At 40.4% G+C, this 22,076-nt stretch overlaps 1 protein-coding gene across 1 annotated transcript in view; it reads left to right on the top strand.

Moving 5' to 3' along the window:
• The first annotated feature begins 1,727 nt into the window (after nt 1-1,727).
• Nucleotides 1,728-22,076, top strand: part of NMS (neuromedin S) — a 39,346-nt gene continuing 18,997 nt past the window's right edge. The window contains exons 1-4 of the mRNA XM_073617935.1: nt 1,728-2,069; nt 2,987-3,042; nt 6,138-6,188; nt 16,150-16,209. Coding sequence (XP_073474036.1) covers nt 1,889-2,069; nt 2,987-3,042; nt 6,138-6,188; nt 16,150-16,209 — 348 coding nt within the window. The 5' untranslated portion in view covers nt 1,728-1,888. The remainder of the gene's footprint in view (nt 2,070-2,986; nt 3,043-6,137; nt 6,189-16,149; nt 16,210-22,076) is intronic.

The raw sequence follows: 22,076 nt of genomic DNA, 5'->3' as shown, positions 1-22,076 counted from the left end.
TAGCATGCTGGGGAGGTTAGTGAAGGCAAATATGCATGAAGGACAAAAAAGGAACTTGAAAAACTTCCAGCATGCATGAGGACAAAGAGGACATTCACAGCATATTACAATCATGGTAATTAGGGAATGATGAAAGAAATACAATACATTAGCAAACATTAAATACATATAATGTGATGTTAAAGAAGAAATCTTACCTTAATATAGTCCTTCTGCAGGACCTGAATGATGGCAGAACAGGTCTCTGGAATAATGATCCCCAGAGCCTGGGGGGAGATGCCTGTCGAGAACTTGATGTCTTGCAGACTTCTCCCCGTTGCCAAGTACTGCAACGTGGCGACTAGCCTCTGTTCGGGAGTGATGGCTTGCCGCATGCAGGTGTCTTGCCTTGTAATATAAGGGGACATTAAAGCCAACAGACGGTGAAAAACTGGGTCCGTCATCCAGAGATAATTCCTGAAATCATCAGGATTATTCTCACAGATCTCCCGCAACAAAGGCATGTCCGAGAATTGGTCACGCTGAAGCAACCAGTTCTTCATCCATGAAATCCTCCTCCGCTGTTCATGGACTGGACTTGGGTCAAAGAAAGAACCCCAATACCAAGCCCCTGCACAGCACGAATTCTACTATGAGTACGTACCTGCAACATGGCTAGAAAACGGTCGGCTGGTCAGAATGAACTGGCAGAACGCACTGAAAATCAGAAAGCCCTGAGAAGAGCGAGCTGAAAATCAGAAACGAGCGGACAAGAACGCACTGAAAATCAAATACGAAATATAAAAATACGCACTGAAAACCAGATGTGAACTGATTACACGCACTGAAAATCAGATACGAACCCACAAGCACAAACTGAAGAGCAGAAACGATCTGAAAAGCACGAGGCTGAAAAGCACGAATCATCTCTCACCAAACTTCTACTAACACGAGATTAGCAGAAGGAGCCCAAAGGGTGGCGCACTGGCTATTGAACTTCCTCTTTATAGTGCCGTCGTACGTGTTCTTCTTGACGATTAGAATTTCCGACAACATTTGTGCGACCGTGTGTATGCAAGACAAGTTTAAGCCAACATCCGTCGGAAATAAATTACAGGATTTCGTTGTCGGAATGTCCAATCGTGTGTACGCGGCATAACACTGAGTTCTAGAAACAAACCATTAGAGATAATTTATACGCATTGTATAATTGCCAGCTAATGACTCCCCTACTAACCTAATTAAACCAAAGGCATCGAATAAGACACTGTAAACATTAAAAATTATTTCTCTGGGGGCTTGTCAGATTGACAAATTGGGATTAAAATTTAACACATTAAAAATTATTTCTCTGGGGGCTTGTCAGATTGACAAATTGGGATTAAAATTTAACACTAAATACTGTAGTGTAAGCAAACTGTACAATGACACCATAAAAGTCTGCTGAAAAGAGATAATAACAGAGAACAGTTCTTGCAGACATACAATAAACTAGATCATCTCAATGCAATTTCTTGTAAAGCAGGTTTCATGGTAAATCTCCCATTACAAAGATCAGCAAATGTCACTAAATATCAATTGTTAATAAACTCCATAGGAAGCGAAAAACCCATTATATTTCAGAAGGCACGTGCCGTGATATCACATAGTGTTCATGAGCAGCATTTCCTATCCACCACAGTTCAGTGTTAGTTATAAAATTCCCTATTGTGCAATAATATAGATCCTCTGTTCTTCCCCTCTTACTCAACCCTCAGCTAATCAGGCAACATTGATTTGGGGGGGCAATGTCTGATAAATAAGAGCTCAGCATGATACCAGCAGAGAAAGTAAGATCCTGCCAGGTGCTGATTGCTTGCACTCCTATGGGAAACAGTGTTACATTTAAAGAGATAGAGCTGAACTGTGGATGAGCCAGACCTCACCATTAACATTTCCTGGCAAGATGCTCAGGGCTTGGAGCCACAAGAGAGGCAAATCCCTTACAGAGAAAAAGAGAGAGTTCCTTATCAGTAAATCGGGAAAATATCGTCCTTCTCTGCCGTTGCTGTTTGCAGTCTGCTGCTTGAGTGCTCTTCATCTATCCTCTGGTAAGACATTACCCTTTATTTTCTTTGTTTTATTAAATACTGGTTATATAGTGATATCAAGTGACCTTTCAAATTATGCAGTTATGAAAGCTGTGTAAAACTTATGAAACATAATTAATGACTATTGTGTAAACGGCACCCTGAGAAACATATTGAGACCCCTCTGGAGGTCCTAACTCATGGGTTGCATGCCCTAGGTCTAATTTAAAAACACTGCTGAAACAAGAAAGTTCCTAGTGTATTTTAGTAAGTCTACGTACTATACTCTTATCTCATGTCGGCACTAAAAGTATTATGATCTGAAAAGAACTGAGGTACAATTTAGGTATTATAAAATATGTTAAATAGAAACATTTTACATTCTAAAATGTTATTTAATAATACGCACATAAAACCTGAATTGTCATAAATAAGGGATTACGTTTCAAACATAAAAAAATAATGAACATATTTTAATGTTTTGAGACAGCTTTTCAAAAGTAAGGTCTATGAGCAGGGAATTTAAAAGACAATGGCATAAGTGCCATTTGCCAGTTTGATGATGATAGCTGTAAGAATTAATAGAAGAAAAAATATATTAAGGATATTACAGTAATTAAACACATTATTCTGATGTATTTTAAACGTGTTCATGTTTGCTAATAAAGTAACATTTTTATGCTTTTGTGTTTATGATTTCATCTTTTTTTTTTTTTTTTTTAGACATGTGACCAATAATAATGGTTTAATTGTAGATTATATCCTGTTTCAGGGTATGGGTATATTTGCTGCAAGAAGAATGGGTGATATTTGCAGTAAATGCAAATATCAGAATAGGCTTTTGTAATTGTAAAAAAAGTTATTTTTGTTTGCACAATTCAAGTTTTCTTTTATGTTTGTGTATGTTTTAAAATATCCCTATTTTCTTTTCTTTTCAGGTTTCCCTCAATCGGCAGCACACTATATGGTCGATATGAACATTCCAGAAAGTGAGGTATTTGTTCACTTCTGTTTAGTTTTGTCATTGTAGATTTGCATATTATTTAAAATATTGTAATAATTACATATACAGCAGTAATACATACATGCCAGGAGTCACGGCCTGATTTATGGAAGATTATGGAACATAACAGAAAATGTACTTAAGTGCCAAGATGAATATTACCATTAACAATGTTTAGTGAATACAATTTACAACATGAATGTAATTTTCTTATACCTGCATACTGGCAGGTATCTGGGAAGCCACACCACCGTTCCAAGGCACCTCTGCAAATTTTTTTTTTTTATAGTGTCATCTGCAAAATGTAGTCCCTTTTTGGATATATATATATATATATATATATATATATATATATATATATATATATATATCAATAAATAAATTGAGAGCAGGTATGCATTGCAGATAGTCCATTAATCCAGAATCATAGGCTCACTCAATGGCAGCTGGAGCTCTCCAGCGTCTATTTGCATAAAAACCAACAATGTGCATCAAATCCAACAAACAATTCCACACTTACTATGTTGTCAGCTCAAAAAATTGAAACATTTTGGTTACATTAGGAAAAGAGTACTTTCACAAACACCCAAAGAAAACAAGATAAGGAGATCAAAATGTAATCAATTACTTTTTCTTTTTTACATCATTGCGAACGATAGGTACCAAAATACTGGAGAGAAGCCTTATAGTTAAAGTTTTTTTCAAGAGTTTTGCTCTCTTATAGTTAAAGGGGTAATCTGGCCATTGGGTTAGATAGCAGCCTGTTGACCACAGTTTTTTTTTTTTTTATCAGGTCCCCATCTGTAAATTTTCTGTGTTTTCATCTTGTGCCAGATAGATAATTGTGCTCATGGATAGGGAAACCTTTTGGCCAATTAAAATCATTTAAAAATGTTTTGTCAGTAACTGCAAAGTGAATGGTATTAAAATTTTAATAGCACTAGATAATTTACACAACTGATATCCAGAATGGAAAAAACTATTGTATAAATGACCACAAATAGTAATTGTGCAGTCATGTTTATTGCCCCATGCAATAGTTGGGCAGATGGTTCATGTGTATAACAACCAAAACTATTGGTTATAAAGGTATATGAGAAAGGTTTCAAAAGCTAATGTTTCAATTAAGAAGTCAGATCTGCTTATATATACAGGCATACCCCACTTTTAAGTACACAATGGGGTTTATTTACTAAATCTGGAAAGTGCAAAATCAGGCTCACTTCTGCATAGAAACCAATGAGCTTCTAACCCCAGCTTGTTCAATTAAGCTTTTGTAATAAAACCTGGAAGCTCATTGGTTTCTATGCAGAAGTGAGCCTGATTTTGCACTTTCCAGCTTTAGTAAATAAAGCCCATTGCGTACTTAAAAGTGGGGTATGCCTGTACCTAGATTAGCTGATTGTCTTGGAATCCAAAATAACATCATGGAAGTCTTTTTGCAGTGTGAGTAACTTTGAGAATTGAATTATAAAAAATGAATGACACATGGAAGATATGTTCCAAATTGTTACAACAAACATTCTGGTGAAAGGATGCAGTAATGGAATCTAAAGCAAGCAACCTGCCTGTCCATAATCTTCAATTAACTGAGCACTACAGCAACCCTCAAACTTGGGGCACTATTATGTAAATGCCCACAATGTTTAACAAAGTCAGTGGCTGACCTGCCCCTCCCTGTACCTAGCAGGGGCAGTAACCAATAGCTACATACAGTAGTCAAAGGGGGCACAGCAAAATTATTATTTCCATTAGAGAAAGACCTAGCTTTCAATGTTACAAGGGCACTTGAAAAAATCCTCAGAAGGTTATGATGTTGAAATAGGAGAAATATATATATATATATATATATATATATATATATATATATATATATATATATATATATATATATGAAGAAAAATATAAAATTACTGTGCTTACCACAATAATTGTAAACATACACTCGCCACCACTCTTTCCTGGCATAGACGTTTCATCTTCAGTCTTCCATCTTATACCTTTCTTGGTTACTGTGTTGACAGTTTTAAGCAGACTATGGTGGACTTTGTTTTTCATTGAATAAACCTGCGGTTATTCACTTCATTGTGACAACTAATTATCAGCACTTATGCACTTTTTTGTGGTTCTACTTACACTTTGTTTGTGTGATAATATTTTGCACAAATTGATTTATTTGTATAAGCAATGATGAACTTTTAATATTGGTATACATTGCCTATATTGTGTTGATGTTCACATATTTCACATTCCTTGCATCGGTTGATATGCACTTTATACATTGCTCTATCAGTATAGACATACTGATGTTCACACATTATAACATATGGTACACTTAGGGGTTGATTTACTAAAGGCAAATCCAGTTTGCACTACAAGTGTAGTGCAAGTGCACGTGGAAGTGCAGTCACTGTAGATCTTAGGGGAAGATCTGAAATGAGGGGAAGCTCTGCTGATTTTATCATCCAATCATGTACAAGCAAAAATGCTGTTTTTTATTTTCCTTGCATGTCCCCCTTCAGATCTACAGCGACTGCACTTCCAAGTGCACTTGTAGTGCAAAGTGGATTTGCCTTCAGTAAATACCCCCCCCCCCCCCCCATGTTAATTAGCGCTGCACTTTTTACTTTATATGTATATATTAATTAAAATATGCAAAGAGCAGGTCAAATGAGGAAAACAGCAGGTTAACTTTTATGACAGTTCAACCAGCTGCTTTAAATTTCATTTCATTCCCCCACTACATCATTTGATAACTAAGACCAAAAACGTACCTGATGCTTTAAGGTAAAGGGAATATATGACTTTCTTTCCTCCTATGTGACTGAGCTGTTGCATGGTAACTGGCTGCTCAAGAACCCAGTGCTGTCACATGGAGGCAGGGGAGAGTCCTCAGCACTGTGTAAGCCTCAAGTTGTGCAAATGTAGCCCACAGAGGTTTTCTTCTTTTAGCTAAGAAGCGAGAAGTTTGCCAGTGGTGGAGCTGACATTAAATAAATCTATTGCTTTTACCTACATTGCGTGGCACATTCTCACTTTAAGAAACATCTTACTGGTCATGCTCCCTTTTCTTCTTTTATCCCTAGAGATTAGCGTTCTGCTTTAGCCAGTGGACAGCACTATTGGATCAACCACAGGTAAAAACAGAAAAAAAAATTATGATTGTGTAAAACAAATCTCCTCAATATTACAATGCAAGGGTTTTGTTATCTCTTTTTTTATCAATTTTCTTTAGATTTTCACTTAAGGGTTCTGCAAAACCAAAAATCCATATTGAGAGCTCTTTGTAGACACAACTATACAAAAGTATTAATGAGGCGTTAAAGTGGCTGACTGCAGCTACTATGCCTAAATCCAATCAACATATTGGGGTTGATTTGCAAAAACTGAAATGTGCAAAATCTGGTGTAGCTCTGCATAGAGACCAATCAGCTTCAAGTTTTTTTATCAAAACTTCATTGAACAAGTTCAGGTTAGAAGCTGATTGGTTATCTTGCACAGCTGCACCAAATTTTGCACTCTCCAGTTTTAGTAAATCAACCCCGTTGCTACTGTCATGAATATAAGTGTATGTGTTGTACAAAGATTTATAATTCAGCCTCTATATCTGACCACAGGGTGCAGATCCTAAGCTAAGATATCATAGGCCAATCAATTTGTTGTAGAAAAAAAATGTAAATATATTTGAATCTATACATTTCAGTTAACTCCATATATGCAATTGGCAAATGTGAGACATTTGGCAGTTTATTAGATAGAATATTATACTACTGATAAGTCTGTTAGTGTCCCGATTCATTATATAACGTGATACCAGTGGCGGCTGGTGTTTTTCTTTTGGGGGGGCGGCAAACAACCACCCCCCCTCGAGCGGCACCCCCTGCTGTTTGCCGGTCGGTGCCGGCACTTATCCCATCGTGGCGGGAGTTGGCAGGCAGCATGGTGCAGTGGCTCAGCTCGGAGTACTCTTCTCCATGGCGACTTCCAGCTCCTCCCCTCCTCCTCCTAGGCATCCAATAGGATCACCTGTCCTTTCAGCCAGTCGGGTGACCGGTGTCAAAACCTGCTTCCTGATTGGCCGGGAGGAGGATCAGTGTTACATCAGCGAATATTCATCCGCTTTTGTAACACACCTGGGTGGGCTGATAGGGCACTCTCTGCGACCCAAGCCCACCCTATATTGAAGCCTATTAGAGCCTCCGGCTCTAATCGGTGCTTCAAAAAAACTTTCCCCCCTGTTGGAATTCATGCGCCGATGTCCTGAAAGGGGAGGTGGCGATGGATGGGGGGGGGGGGGGCAGCGCCCATGCACCCTTAATGAACAGGCCGCCCCTGGATGATACAAAAGCCATTTCATATCTGTGACTAAAGTACAAAATCAGTTATAGAAAGTATTGTGATTGTAAGTCCTTGATGACTGATGGATTGATTGGTTGATTGATTGATTGATTGATTAATAGTAGATTACAGTTTATATGAAAATACATTAGAAGGCAGTAAAAGAAGACACATTTTTTGCAAACATACAGTTGGGAAAAAAATTATTTGACCCCCTGCAGATTTTGTAAGTTTGCTTACTTACAAAGAAATGAAGGGTCTATAATTAACATAGGTTTATTTTAAATGATCTCAGGTGGGATTTTGGTCCACTCTTCTTTACAGATCTTCTCTAAATCCTTAAGATTTTTGGCTGTCGCTTGGCAACTCGAAGTTTCAGCTCCCTTCATAGATTTTCTTATAGGATTAAGGTCTGGAGACTGACTAGGCCACTACATGACCTTAATGTACTTCTTCTTAAGCCACTCCTTTGTTGCCTTGGTGGTATGTTTTGGGTCATTGTCATGCTGGAAGACCCATCCATGACCCATCTTCAATGTTCTAGCTGAGGGAAGAAGGTTCTCATCAAAGATTGTACAATACATAGCCCCGTCTATTGGCCCCTTAATGTAGCAAAGTCAGCCTGTAACTTTAGCAAAGCATCATGTTTCCACCTTTGTGCTTGACTGTAGGGATGGTGCTCCTAGGGTCATAGTCAGCATTTTTCTTCCTCCAAACACAGCGAGCCGAGTTAATGTCAAAGTGCTCAATTTTGGTCTGACCACAGCACTTTCTCCCAATCTTTCTCTGAATTATTTAGATGTTCATTGGCATGACTGTACATGCCACCTTCTTGAGGAGGGGGACGCGCTGTGTTTAGAGGAAGGAAAATGCTGACTATGACCCTCAGAACACCATCCCCACAGTCAAGCACAGAGGTGGAAACATTATGCTTTGGGGCTGTTTCTCTGCTAAAGGTACAGACTGACTTTTCCACATTGAGGGGCCAATGGATGGGGCCATGTATTATAAAATCTTGGATGTGAGAACCTTCTTCCCTTAGTCAGAACACTGAAGATGGGTCATAGATGGGTCTTTTAACATGACAATGACCCAAAACTTTCCGCCAAGGCAACAAAGGAGTGGCTCAAGAAGAAGCACACAAAAGTGGAAGCTCCGCTTATCTGCCTCCTCCCCCCCTCCGGTGCCACATTTGGCACCTTTCGGGGGGGGGGGGGAGCAGAGATGGTACCTGTTTCTGACAGGTACCCATTCCCACTTCCAAGAGATCTCCCTGCGGCGAGATCACTCGGAAGTTCACCCCCCTCCTCCTTCCCCTGCCGCCGGGCCATTCAGAAAGTGCAGCACGCTGTGCGCATGCGCAGTACGGAAACCGCTGTGAAGTCGAAAGGCGCAGTACCCGAGAGACAATGGAAACGATGACTGGGGTGCCGACATCGCTGGATTCCGGGACAGGTAAGTGTCCTAATATTAAAAGTCAGCAGCTACAGTATGTGTAGCTGCTGGCTTTTAATTTTTTGCTGGGGGGGGGGGGGGGCGGAACTCCGGTTTAAAGTCATAGAGTGGGAAAAGAAAAAAAGGGGGTTTGGAACTTTAAAAGAGGTAGATTTGGATTTGGTTAAAAGATGAGCCAATGTAACAAGACATGTTTTATTCATGTATAAAACATTACTTGTTACATTGACTCATCTTTTAGCCATGCCAGATCTACCTCATTTAACCACTTTAGCCCCGGAAGGATTTGCCCCCTTCCTGACCAGACCATTTTTTGCGATACGGCACTGTGTCACTTTAACTGACAATTGCGTAGTCATGCGAAGTTGTACCAAACAGCTTTTGGTGGTATTTGATCACCTCTGCAATTTTTATTTTTTGCGCTATAAACAAAAAAGAGTTTGAAAAAAATCGATATTTTTTAATTTTTGCTATAATAACTATCCCCCCAAAAAATCTAAAAAAAAAATTCTTACTCAGTTTAGGGCGATATGTATTCTTCTACATATGTTTGGTAAAAAAAAAATCGCAATAAGCGTATATTGATTGGTTTGCACAAAAGTTATAGCGTCTACAAAATAGGGGATAGATTTATGGCATTTTTATTATACTTTTTTTACTAGTAATGGTGGCGATCTGCGATTTTTATTGGTACTGCGACATTGTGGTGGACAGATCGGACACTTTTGACACTTTTTGGGACCATTGACATTTATACAGCAATCAGAGCTAAAAATAGCTACTGATTACTGTATAAATGTCACTGGCAGGGAAGGGGTTAACAGTAGGGGGTGATCAAGGGGTTAAATGTGTGTCCTTTGGAGTGATTCTAACTGTAGGGGGATGGGACTGCCTGAAGGAGGAGACCGATCATTGTTCATACTTGGTATGAACAACAGAATGGAGATCTGTCTGTTTACATTGACAGACCTCCGTTCTGTGTCTCTTAGGAGCAATCGCGGGTGCCCGGCGAACATTGCGGCTGCCAGGAACGTGCATCGGCTCTGTTGTTGCGTCTCCAGTGGCGCACATGCGCCCCCTAGTGGTCGACTATACCGGCCGACATATACCTACGGCGATTTGCCCAGGCGAGCCAACCTGCAGTATAACTGCGGCGGCTGGTCGTCTAGTGGTTATAGTCTTTTCTTTTTCTTGCATATAGATAGGGATGGAGCTGTGTGATCCTACACACCTCATTTAAACCCCAAACCCCTCTTTTTGTTTCATAAGGTCATAGAGTGGCCTAGCCAGTCTCCAGACCTTAATCCTATAGAAAATTTATGGAGGGAGCTGAAACTTTGAGTTGCCAAGTGACAGCCAAGAAACCTTAAGGATTTAGAGAAGATCTGTAAAGAAGAGTGGACCAAAATCCCTCCTGAGATGTGTGCAAACCTGGTCACCAACTACAAGAAACGTCTTACCTCTGTGCTTGTCAACAAGGATTTCTCCACCAAGTACTAAGTCATGTTTTGCTTGGGGATCAAATACCGTATTTATCGGCGTATAACGCGCACTTTTTTCCCCTTAAAATCAGGGGAAAATCGCGGGTGCGTGTTATACGCCGATCCCCTGCGATCCCGAGCTGTCAGATCTTCAAAATCGCAGACCGCGATTTGAAAATGGCGCCACCGGTGCCGAAATACACAGAGCCGGTCCTCGGCTCTCCTCGGCCACTTTCGGCTTCCCTCGAGTGCCGCCCGAACCTAGCCGAGTGTACTCGGCTAGGTTCGGATAGCTCTGCTCACAGTCACGCCCATCCTGGGCGGGACTACGAGTGGAGCCAAAAGTGAACAAGAGCCGCCGAAAAGAGCCGAGGACCGGCTCTGTGTATTTCAGCGCCGGCGGCGCCATTTTCAAATCGCGGTCGGCGATTTTGAAGCCCAGGATGGCAGGGGATCACAGTATCCAAGGCTGCACTGGGGCAAGGCTGCACTGGGGAAGGCTGCACTGACGAGGCTGCACTGGGGAAGGCTGCACTGACAAGGCTGCACTGGGGAAGGCTGCACTGACAAGGCTGCACTGGGGAAGGCTGCACTGACAAGGCTGCACTGGGGAAGGCTGCACTGACAAGGCTGCACTGGGGAAGGCTGCACTGACAAGGCTGCACTGGGGAAGGCTGCACTGACAAGGCTGCACTGGGGAAGGCTGCACTGGGGAAGGCTGCACTGACAAGGCTGCACTGGGGAAAGCTGCACTAACAAGGCTGCACTGACATGGTTGCACTGACAAGGCTGCACTGACAAGGTTGCACTGACATGGTTGCACTGACAAGGCTGCACTGACAAGGCTGCACTGACAAGGCTGCACTGACATGGCTGCACTGACATGGCTGCACTGACATGGCTGCACTGACAAGGCTGCACTGACAAGGCTGCACTGACATGGCTGCACTGGGGCAAGGCTGCACTGAGAAGGCTGCAATGATGGGCATTTAAATGTAAGTTTTTTTTCCCTTCAACTTCCCTCCTAAAAGTTTTTTTCCTTAAAATTCCCTCCTAAACTTGGGGTGCGTGTTATACGGCGGTGCGTGTTATACGCCGATAAATACGGTACTTATTTTACTCACTGAAATGCAACTCAATTGACTACATTTGTATCATGTTTTTTTCTGTATTTTTCGTTGATATTCTATCTCTATCATTTTAATACACCTATGATAAAAAATATAGACCCTTCATTTCTTTGTAGACAAACTTACAAAATCTGCAGGGGGTCAAATAATAATTTTCCCCACTGTATGGTATGTGCATAATATAGGCAAAACTCATGTCTGCTGTTCCCGCTACTAAAATGAGTATCAGATGAACTAGGCCAGCTTTAACAGCAGAGTTGCTATCCAATAAATCGCAATAACTTATCACTGTAACTTTGCAGGAAGCATTTAGTACATCCACAAGGTATTCCCCTATTAGTTTACGTTTCTGTAGAGACAAGCATTATTGATTTATCCTGGACACTCACTGTGCCCTAGCACATCAACTATGTGTGCTTCTACAGATTAATGTTTGGAGCCAGTGTTCCAAAAGGAGAAACCGTAGTATGAATCTTAACTGTATAACATAAATGTTTTACCAATTACTTTTTTTAGGCCAAACACACATAATGATCACATTCTTGTAGCACATATACTGTATGCAGTACTTAAGGAGGAACTGCAGTCTGCGCACATAATTTTTAATAAAAACATCTTTGCCATTCTGAAGCTTCCCTCCAACCACTTTGCATATTATCCCCTTCCCGCCGAGCATACGCAGATTTGCGTACTCGGCTTTCCGGGGTTATACTGCAGCTGCGGGCATCATCCCGTTACCGGTTTTTACAGTGGGCGATCGGCTACCCGAGTATAACAACCGATGCGGCTAAAAGCTGCTTGGCTGTTATACCGGAGGAGCGGGAGGGGACGTCCCCCCTCCCGCCACCTCCCGCCGCTCTTACCGGGCCTCCCGTGCCATCGGGAGGTCCGGTGACCAATCGGCTGCCTCCTAATCGTAAACGCGGAAGCGACGTCATGACGTCACTTCCCGTTTACTCGGCTGCCAATGGCGCCGGTTTAAAAAAAAAAAAACAGTATTCAGAATCGCCGTTTTCGGTGATCTGAATACTTTGAAGTGCAAAGGAGGGATTGGGGGTCTTTTAGACCCATGATCCCTCCATAAAGAGTACCTGTCACCACCTATTACTGTCACAAGGGATGTTTACATTCCTTGTGAAAGCAATAAAAGTCAACAATTTTTTAATTTTTTTTTAACACAATTTTTAAATATAAAAATAAATAAGAAAAAAAAAAATTTTTAAAGTGCCCCCGTCCCCGCGAGCTCGCGCAGCAAAGAAAACGTATACGGAAGTCACGCCCGCATATGTAAATGGTGTTCAAATCACACATGTGAGGTATTGCCGCGATCATCAGAGCGAGAGCAATAATTCTAGCACTAGACCTCCTCTGTAACTCTAACCTGGTAACCGTACAAAAAATTTAAAATGTCGCCTATGGAAATTCTTAGGTACCGTAGTTTGTCGCCATTCCACGAGTGCGTGCAATTATAAAGCATGACATGTTTGGTATCTATTTACTCAGCGTAACATCATCTTTCACATTATACAAAAAAAATGGGGTAACTTTACTGTTTGAATTTTTTAAAATTCATGAAATTGTCCCTTTTCCCAAAAATTTGCGTTTAAAGCACCGCTGCACAAATACCGTGTGATATAAAATATTGCAACAATCTCCATTTTATTCTCTAAATTCTCTGCTAATATATATATATATATATATATATATATATATATATATATATATATATATATATATATAATGCTTGGGGGTTCTAAGTAATTTTCTAGCAAAAAATACGGATTTTAAACACCAAATTTAAAAAAAAATAGGCTTAGTCATGAAAGGGTTATTTTATATATACTGTGATTCTGTACTTGCCAAATATGCCTCAGAAATCTCCCTCCACTGAGTCTGGCTGCATCCATTTTAACTGTGGGCAGCTGAAGCTGCTGCCTGTTCACTTCCTGGATTTACAGACACACAGAGGCACACCTCCAGCTCTGCAGCCCTGCAGCTCTGATTGGCCCTCTTATGACTCATCCCCCCTCCCTTCCTGGCAGATTCTCACGAGAGTTAGAGAGAGAGCTGTGCATGATGTCATTAGCCTGGGCTTTTTACCAGACAAGAAACAGGTAGTGAACTGTATAAGGTATTTACTGGCAGAAAAAAAAAAAAGTTTTTCTATCCAAAATTAAAACAACAGGGGCAGAAGATTTAATAGATGGAAAGTTGAAAAAATGACTGAAGGTCTGCTTTAACGGATCTATGTTTGCTGTGGTCATAAATGAATAGGTAGTATTTGTTCACTCATAATAGACCCATCCTAGATCAAATTAAATCTTCCTTCATTTGGCTCCATAGTAATTGATTGGCTCATTTGAAGAGCTGTGCTTCTCCTAATGCAGAGGGGTTTAACAGGTGATCTTTATATGTGCCTGCTTATCTGCCTATCCATAAAGCTATCCATCTATGGTAGCATACCCAGTTGGAAAAGATTGTGGTTCCTCCAGCATTCACCAGAGCAGACCAATTGTCAGGCGCACTTTATGTGGTTCAAAACTAATCAAGGCTTCCTTTATAATTCAGGTTTAAAAAAAATGCACATCAGTTTTATTTTCTGAATTGACCAATACAGTCACAAGAGCACCTATCTGTGTCTCCTAACCAATCCTTTTATTAGAAGGCACGTGTATAACAATGCCTGGCCTGTCTGAGAGATCTAGAATCGGTTATCTTGCTTACAATAACATTTTTATTTGAGATGTGGTTATACCAGAGCCTTAAACATCTTGCAATTCAAGAAATACAGGTGTTTTCTGTACATGCTGTTCTGCAGAAGGTTGGATCGAAGTAGTGATCGACTAAAGGAAACATATGAAAGACACATCGTGCTGTCTTCCTTTGGCAATTGGAAGATGTTCAGTGTTACTATTAGCTAAGACTTGGCTGTTATGCGGCCACATTAGCTCAAAAGTGGCAAAAACCAGTGGAACCATGGTAGCTAAAAAGCCATACCTCCTACGTGGAAACAAGTCCAAGTGAATTGCCTATGCCCTGGACTGATAAGTCCTAATTTACAATATTTGGCTGTAACAGAAAGCAGTTTGCTCCTTGAAGGCCTGAATAGTAGTACATGGATGAGAGTCTGTAGGCAACAGTGAAGCAGGGTGAAGGTTCCAGGTTTGGGGCTGTGTTTCTGTACATCGATTTTGGGGATTTTATCAGAATGAATGGTCTCCTAAAGTTGCCTTATTAATCATGCAGTGCCCTCAGGGAGCCGTCTGATCCCTACAAAACTCATTCTGCGGCAAGGCAATGACCCCCAAACATGCAGCCAATATCAAACAAGCTATTTTCTGTGAATAGAAAAACAAGGACTGCGGTTGGTTTCGGTGCGGTTCCTTAAAAAACATTCAAGAATATCTAGGAGAATCAATGCTGTCTTACAGGGAAAGGGTTGTCACAACAAAATATAGAGTCTTAGGATCCCATATGGAGCAAACACAGTTGAGAAAATGTATAAAATCTGTTCTTTATTTCACCCCCCACTTGCCACTTGAAAAACATACTTTATCCCGTCATAAGATGGCATGGCTTCTAAAGATGCCAGGACTTGCATATTCTGGGTGGCTGGGTATGTTACAGATCCTTTGGGGTTGATTTACCAAACCTGGAGACTGCAAAATCTGGTGCAGCTGTGCATGGTAGCCAATCAGCTTCCAACTTCAGCTTGTTCAATTAAGCTTTGATAACCTGGAAACGGATTGGTTTCTTTGCAGAGCTGCACCAGATTTTTCACACTGCAGTTTTAGCAAATCAACCCCATTGTGTCTTCTTACAAACCACAGCAGTATTTGGAATCCTTTGAGCTTGATTTACTGAAGGCATATAGGCTGTTCACTTTGCAAGGGGTATTTTCTCTTAGCTTTGTGAATAAGGTGAAGCTATACTAACTTCCATCATCAATCACGTGCAAGCAAAAATACTGTTGCTTTTATTCCCCACATGATCAGTTATACTTTGCAAAATTTCACCTTATTTACTAAGCTAAAGAAAACTTCCCTTGCAAAGTGAACAACCAAAATGTCCACAAACTTTAAAAGCTAAACTCTGGGTAAACAACTAAACACACTGATGAAAAATGCCCTGGCTTTGTATGCCTGTCCATTCAGTTCTAAGATTTACACATCTCTGCCGCAGCACATAGTCTGTCTAGCAGTTGGGGAGACCTCATTTTTCTATGCTGCTGTTCAGTAACATTTATGTGTCTCCTCCCCACACCTGCTCTATGACTAGACAGTGAAGGAGAAGCAGCAAACTGACAAGCTCATCTCTTTGTCACTGTGCTCTATCCACCTATCAGCATGTTCATTTCACTGCAGCACGATTGACTGTTTCCTTGCTGCTTCTACCTTCTCCAGCCTGTGTTTTGCTGTATAAGGGGCTTCAGGATGCTGAGTCAAGTCTTATTCAGATACTTACAATGCTTTCATGAAAAAAACAAAATAAATGTGAGGGTCATTTATCTTAAACAAGCTGACCAAGTGAAATATCAGCTTTTAAAATCAATTCTATAATCAGTATAAAACTGAAATACTCTTCAAAATATTTTAACAAAATTGTAAAGACATGTAGACTGTTTCAGAACCCTTGTTGCAGTGATCATTTACAAACTGATCTTTTACAAACTCTTTTACAAAAATGTTTTTTAGATTTCCAATTTTGTCATGGATCTTTGTAGCACCATTTACAACAGAATGAAGATACACGAGGTAAGAAATGAGAAAATGAGATAGTATACAGTATGCTATTAAGCACCTGTGTTTACTGTTGACATCCAGAGTCGTCACCCAACAAGGTGAGTTTTGTACATCATGCACATAAATCCAGTTGCGTCAGACTCAAGCATAAAAATATGTTCTGCACCATTTAAAATAATGCACAAACCAAGTCAGCTTTAAACTTGCTTTGTTTTCTATCACATGGTGCTGCCATAGAAATGAGCATTTAAGATCATTCACGATTTCCTTAAAGGAATTGCAGTATATAGCCTTTTCAATGATTTTTAGATACAAAGAAAAACAAAAAAAACAGCTTGATGTAAATTTAGTTTTTTGTTAAAACAACAATGTTCCTATATATAGTTTGTTATTATATATGTACAGTGTCTCACACAAGTGAGTACACCTCTCATATTTTTGTAAATATTTTATTATATCTTTTCATGTGACAACACTGAAGAAATTACACTTTGCTACAGTGGGCAGCCACTGTATTTTGCTCACCACTTTTATTAGAAACCAATGCACTGAGGACACAATCATGGGAGCAACCTGTATTAAATCTCAGTTTCTTAAAAGGAAATTTGTAAATGAACATTCACCAAAAAACTTACACTGTGAGAAGGAGCAGCAAATCAGAACTAGTGTGTGCCCCACTGCAAAGCAGGAAGCAGATCTTTCAAATGCACTGAGCAATTATGACGCCCCCCCCCCCCCCCCCCCCATGTACAGAATCTCACAAAAGTGAGTACACCCCACACATTTTTGTAAATATTTTATTATATCTTTTCATGTGACAACACTGAAGAAATGACACTTTGCTACCATTTGCTACAATGTAAAGGAGTGAGTGTACAGCTTGTATAACAGTGTAAATTTGCTGTCCCTTCAAAATAACTCAACACACAGCCATTCATGTGTAAACCACTGGCAACAAAAGTGAGTACACCCCTAAGTGAAAATGTACAAATTGGGCCCAATTAGCTATTTTCCCTCCCCAATGTCATGTGACTCATTAGTGTTACAAGGCCTCAGGTGTGAATGGGGAGCAGGTGTGTTAAATTTGGTGTTATCGCTCTTATGCTGGCCATACACTATACGAAAAATCGGCCGAAAAATCGTTCGTATAGACACTTCGTTCGTTTTTTGGCAAGTTAATGGGCACAAATCGATAATCGTTTGTGACGTTTTTGTGGGAAAAAAACGAACGGGAAGTTTGGAAAATTTCTGCCGAACGTACGATAAATTGCAAGGTTAATGTGTTTCCCGTCCGAACTGTCTGCACTAGGTATATGTAAAAAAACGAACAAAAAATTATTTATTCATGTCCACTGAACAATTTATCGGTCATTATATGATGGCACGATCGTTTGCGGTCACGGTCGAACGTTCGTTTTTCGAAAATGGGTTCAGCCGATTTTCTGTATAGTGTATGGCCAGCATTACTCTCTCATACCGGTCACTGGAAGTTCAACATAGCACCTCATGACAAAGAACTCTCTGAGGATCTGAAAAAAAGAATTGTTGCTCCACATAAAGATGGCCTAAGCTATAAGAAGATTGCCAAGACCCTAAAACTGATCTGCAACAAGGTGGCCAAGACCATACAGAGGTTTACCAGGACAGGTTCAACTCAGAACAGAACTCGCCATGGTCGACCAAAGAAGTTGAGTGCACATGGTCAGCGTCATATCCAGAGGTTGTCTTTGGGAAATAGACTTATGAGTGCTAACTGCATTGCTGCAGAGGTTGAAGGGGTGGGAGGGTCAGCCTGTCAGTGCCCAGACCATATGCCACACACTGCATCAAATTGGTCTGCATGGCTGTCGTCCCAGAATGAAGCCTCTTCTAAAGATGATGCACAAGAAAGCCCACAAACAGTTTGCGTAAGACAAGCAGACTAAGTACATGGATTACTGGAACTATGTCTTGTGATCTGATGAGACCAAGATAAACTTATTTGGTTCAGATGGTGTCAAGCGTGTGTGGTGGCAACCAGGAGAGGAGTACAAAGACAAGTGTGTCTAGCCTACAGTCAAGCATGGTGGTGGGAGTGTCATTGTCTGGGGCTGCATGAGTGCTGCCAGCACTGGGGAGCTACAGTTCATTGAGGGAACCATGAATGCCAACATGTACTGTGACATACTGAAGCAGAGCATGATCCCCTCCCTTTCGGAGACTGGGCCGAAGGGCAATATTCCAACATGATAATGACCCCAAACACACCTTCAAGATGACCACTGCCTTGCTAAAGAAGCTGAGGGTAAAGGTGATGGACTGGCCAAGCATGTCTCCAGACCTAAACCCTCAAACAGAAGGTGGAGGAGTGCAAGGTCTCTAACATCCACCAGCTCTGTGATGTCATCATGGAGGAGTGGAGGAGGACTCCAGTGGCAACCTGTGAAGCTCTGGTGAACTCCATGCCCAAGAGGGTTAAGGCAGTACTGTAAAATAATGGTGGCCACACAAAATATTCACACTTTGGGCCCAATTTGTACATTTTCACTTAGGGGTGTACTCACTTTTGTTGCCAGCGGTTTAGACATTAATGGCTGGGTGTTAAGTTATTTTGAGGGGACAGCAAATTTACACTGATATACAAGCTGTACACTCACTACTTTACATTGTAGCAAATTGTAGCAAAGTGTCATTTCTTCAGTGTTGTCACATGAAAAGATATAATAAAATATTTACAAAAATGTGTGGGGTGTACTCACTTTTGTGAGATTCTGTACATGGGGGGCCATCATAATTGCTCAGTACGTTTGAAAGCTCTGCTTCCTGCTTTGCAGTGGGGCACACACTAGTTCTGATTTGCTGCTTCTTTTCACAGTGTAAGTTTTTTGGTGAATGTTAGACATGTGCACAGCCAAAAAAATTCGTTCATTTTCGTTTTCGTTTCATTAGTTTATTATTTTTTTCGTTTTTCGGGTCATTCGTTATGATTGCGATTCGTAAATTCGTTCATTCGTAAATTCGTAAATGCATTCATTCGTACATTCGAACATTCGTAATTCGAACATTCGTAATTCGAACATTCGTAATTCGAACATTCGTTCATTCGTACATTCGTACATTTTTACATTTGTACATTCGTAAATTCGTACATTCGTAAAATCGTACATTTGTAAATTCGAAAATTCGGAAATTTGTAAATTCGAAGTTTGAAAAACCAAAAACCCCGAAAATTCAAAAATCTGAAATAGTAACTAACTATTAAATTATAGGTATTGTAATTTCCTTTCAAACTTGACTGTCAGTGAACGTAACAAATACAAATTTATCCAAAGTTACGAATTATCCAAAATTAAGGCTGCATTTAAACAAATGGAACGGAACAAATTAATAATAAATAATAATAATAAAACATTGTTATTATTATTATTGTTATTTATTATTATTAATTCATTACGTTCCATTCCGTTTTTTCGGATCATTCATAACTTCGGATAAATTTGTATGTGTTACGTTCACTAACAGCCAAATTTAAAAGGAAATTACAATACCTATAAATTCAAAGTTACTAGTAATTACTAATAGTTAAGTTATTATTAGTTAACTATTATTTCAGATTTCCGAATTTTCGAATTTACAAATTTACGAATTCACTAATTTACTAATGTACGAATGCACGAATGCACGAATGTACGAATGTAAATTGCGAATGTACGAATGTTCGAATGTACGAATGTAAATTGCGAATGTACGAATGTAAATTGCGAATGTTCGAATGTACGAATGTACGAATGTAAATTGCGAATGTACGAATGTTCGAATGCCCGAATTTACGAATGTCCAATTTTATCGAATATTCGGAAAAAATTCGTTAAACGGGTTTTCGTTAATTCGGATATTCCCGAATTAACGAATTTGTCGAAATTCGTTAAAAAACGAATTCGTAACGAAACGAATTGCACATGCCTAGTGAATGTTCATTTACAAATTTCCTTTTAAGAAACTGAGATTTAATACAGGTTGCTCCCATGATTGTGTCCTCAGTGCATTGGTTTCTAATAAAAGTGGTGAGCAAAATACAGTGGCTGTCCACCTTTGTACCATCTCTCTAAGGCAGCAATGAGATCTACATGCGTTAGTGTGAAGCAGTGCCACTCATTCTAAATTACATCCCAGCATATCTTGCTGACACATGTGCTTTGAAGCCTAGCAAAATGTGCAGTGTAGTGCTTACCCCCAGATGGGCCATTGAATATAACCCAGGTTTCCCTTACCTGTTCAAAGGCAGCCAGGCCCTGATAGTTCCAGAGCACACCGAAAATATTCAGGCTTAGTCTAGGGGTGTCTTTTTGAAGATGCATTGCAGTAGTTGAACACAGGCAGGTAGAGGGATGAGGATAAAGGCTAGAGGATGAGGATGCAGGATACTCCAAAACATATGCAGGCTTTTGATGACCCCTGGAGCTCTAGGCAAGGTCCTACTCACAATGTCCAGAGACAGCTCCTCAACCAGCTTCCCTGCGATACTCACAAGCAGTATATCCAGCAGTTTTCCTTAAGCCCGAATTCCTTCAAAGTCCTCAGCTAAGAACATTCTGAGGCCTGACAGCAACAGCTCTCCAGTAGCACAGGCTGTCTCCCAGGAGCAGAGGCCCCAGGAGAAGAGGGCTCTAAACATACCGTCCAAACATTTATCTTCTCCTCAGCCACAGGTTCTGGGTGCGCCCTCCCAGGGATTGGCTGAGATCAAATAAATATTCATAACCCAATTGCTGCTCAGAGTACAGCCTAGGGCAGGGTGCTACAGCAACAACACACTAATGCCGGATTTTCCGATGGAAAATGTGTGATAGGACCTTGTTGTCGGAAATTCCGACGGTGTGTGGGCTCCATCACACATTTTCCATCAGATTTTCCGACACACAAAGTTTGAGAGCAGGCTATAAAATTTTCCAACAACAAAATCCGTTGTCGGAATTTCCGATTGTGTGTACACAAATCCGACGGACAAAGTGCCTCGCATGCTCAGAATAAATAAAGAGATGAAAGCTATTGGCTACTGCCCCGTTTATAGTCCCGACGTACATGTTTTACATCACCGCGCTCAGAATGGTCGGATTTTCCGACAACTTTGTGTGACCGTGTGTATGCAAGACAAGTTTGACCCAACATCTGTCGGAAAAAATCCTAGGATTTTGTTGTCGGAATGTCCGATCAATGTCCAACCGTGTGTACGGGGCATAACATGTTTTGCTCCATTTTATTCTAATTAATATGTATTTTTTTACATTTTTTAAATCTTTAGTATTATATATAAATCAAGTATACTAAATACTACACATACCATCTTTTTTTGTCAAACAATCAATGCCGTTCAGCCCAAAATGTTTCTTTGTGCTTTATAATTAAAATTATGCCTGTCTGCTGAAGCTTTTAGTAATGCATCGTTTTATTTGGTTTAAATGCCTTGTTGATCCTGCCTTTTTCCTGGACCACCCTCTCCTCAGTGGCAACACAATATCAGCCAACACTCTAATTATTGCATAGTCACTGGCTATGTGCATGCTCCATAATCTGCCTTATGGGAAGCTTTTCACTTCCTTGTTTTTCTCCTCAAGCAGACCCACGTGACTTTGTAGTTTTGTTTATGGCGCCTTCGACTGCATATAAGGAATGACCTTCCTCACCTCCCCTGCTTTCCACACACACATGCTTATAAGCCGATGTGGATTGCAGGGCAGAGCCAGAGGAATGATCGATTATTTACACTGAGCGCCACCTCACGTGACACACACAATGCAGAGGCTTGTGTTGAGGCTCCCAGATTGTGATTGATGGTGAGAGGAACAGGAGTGTAAGTTCCTGGAGTGATATCTACAGGATACCTCAGGAGTCTACTGCTT

Source organism: Aquarana catesbeiana, linkage group LG02 (assembly GCF_042186555.1).
Source record: "Aquarana catesbeiana isolate 2022-GZ linkage group LG02, ASM4218655v1, whole genome shotgun sequence".
In the NCBI taxonomy this organism is placed as follows: domain Eukaryota; kingdom Metazoa; phylum Chordata; class Amphibia; order Anura; family Ranidae; genus Aquarana; species Aquarana catesbeiana.
This window is presented reverse-complemented; position numbering and strand designations above follow the sequence as displayed.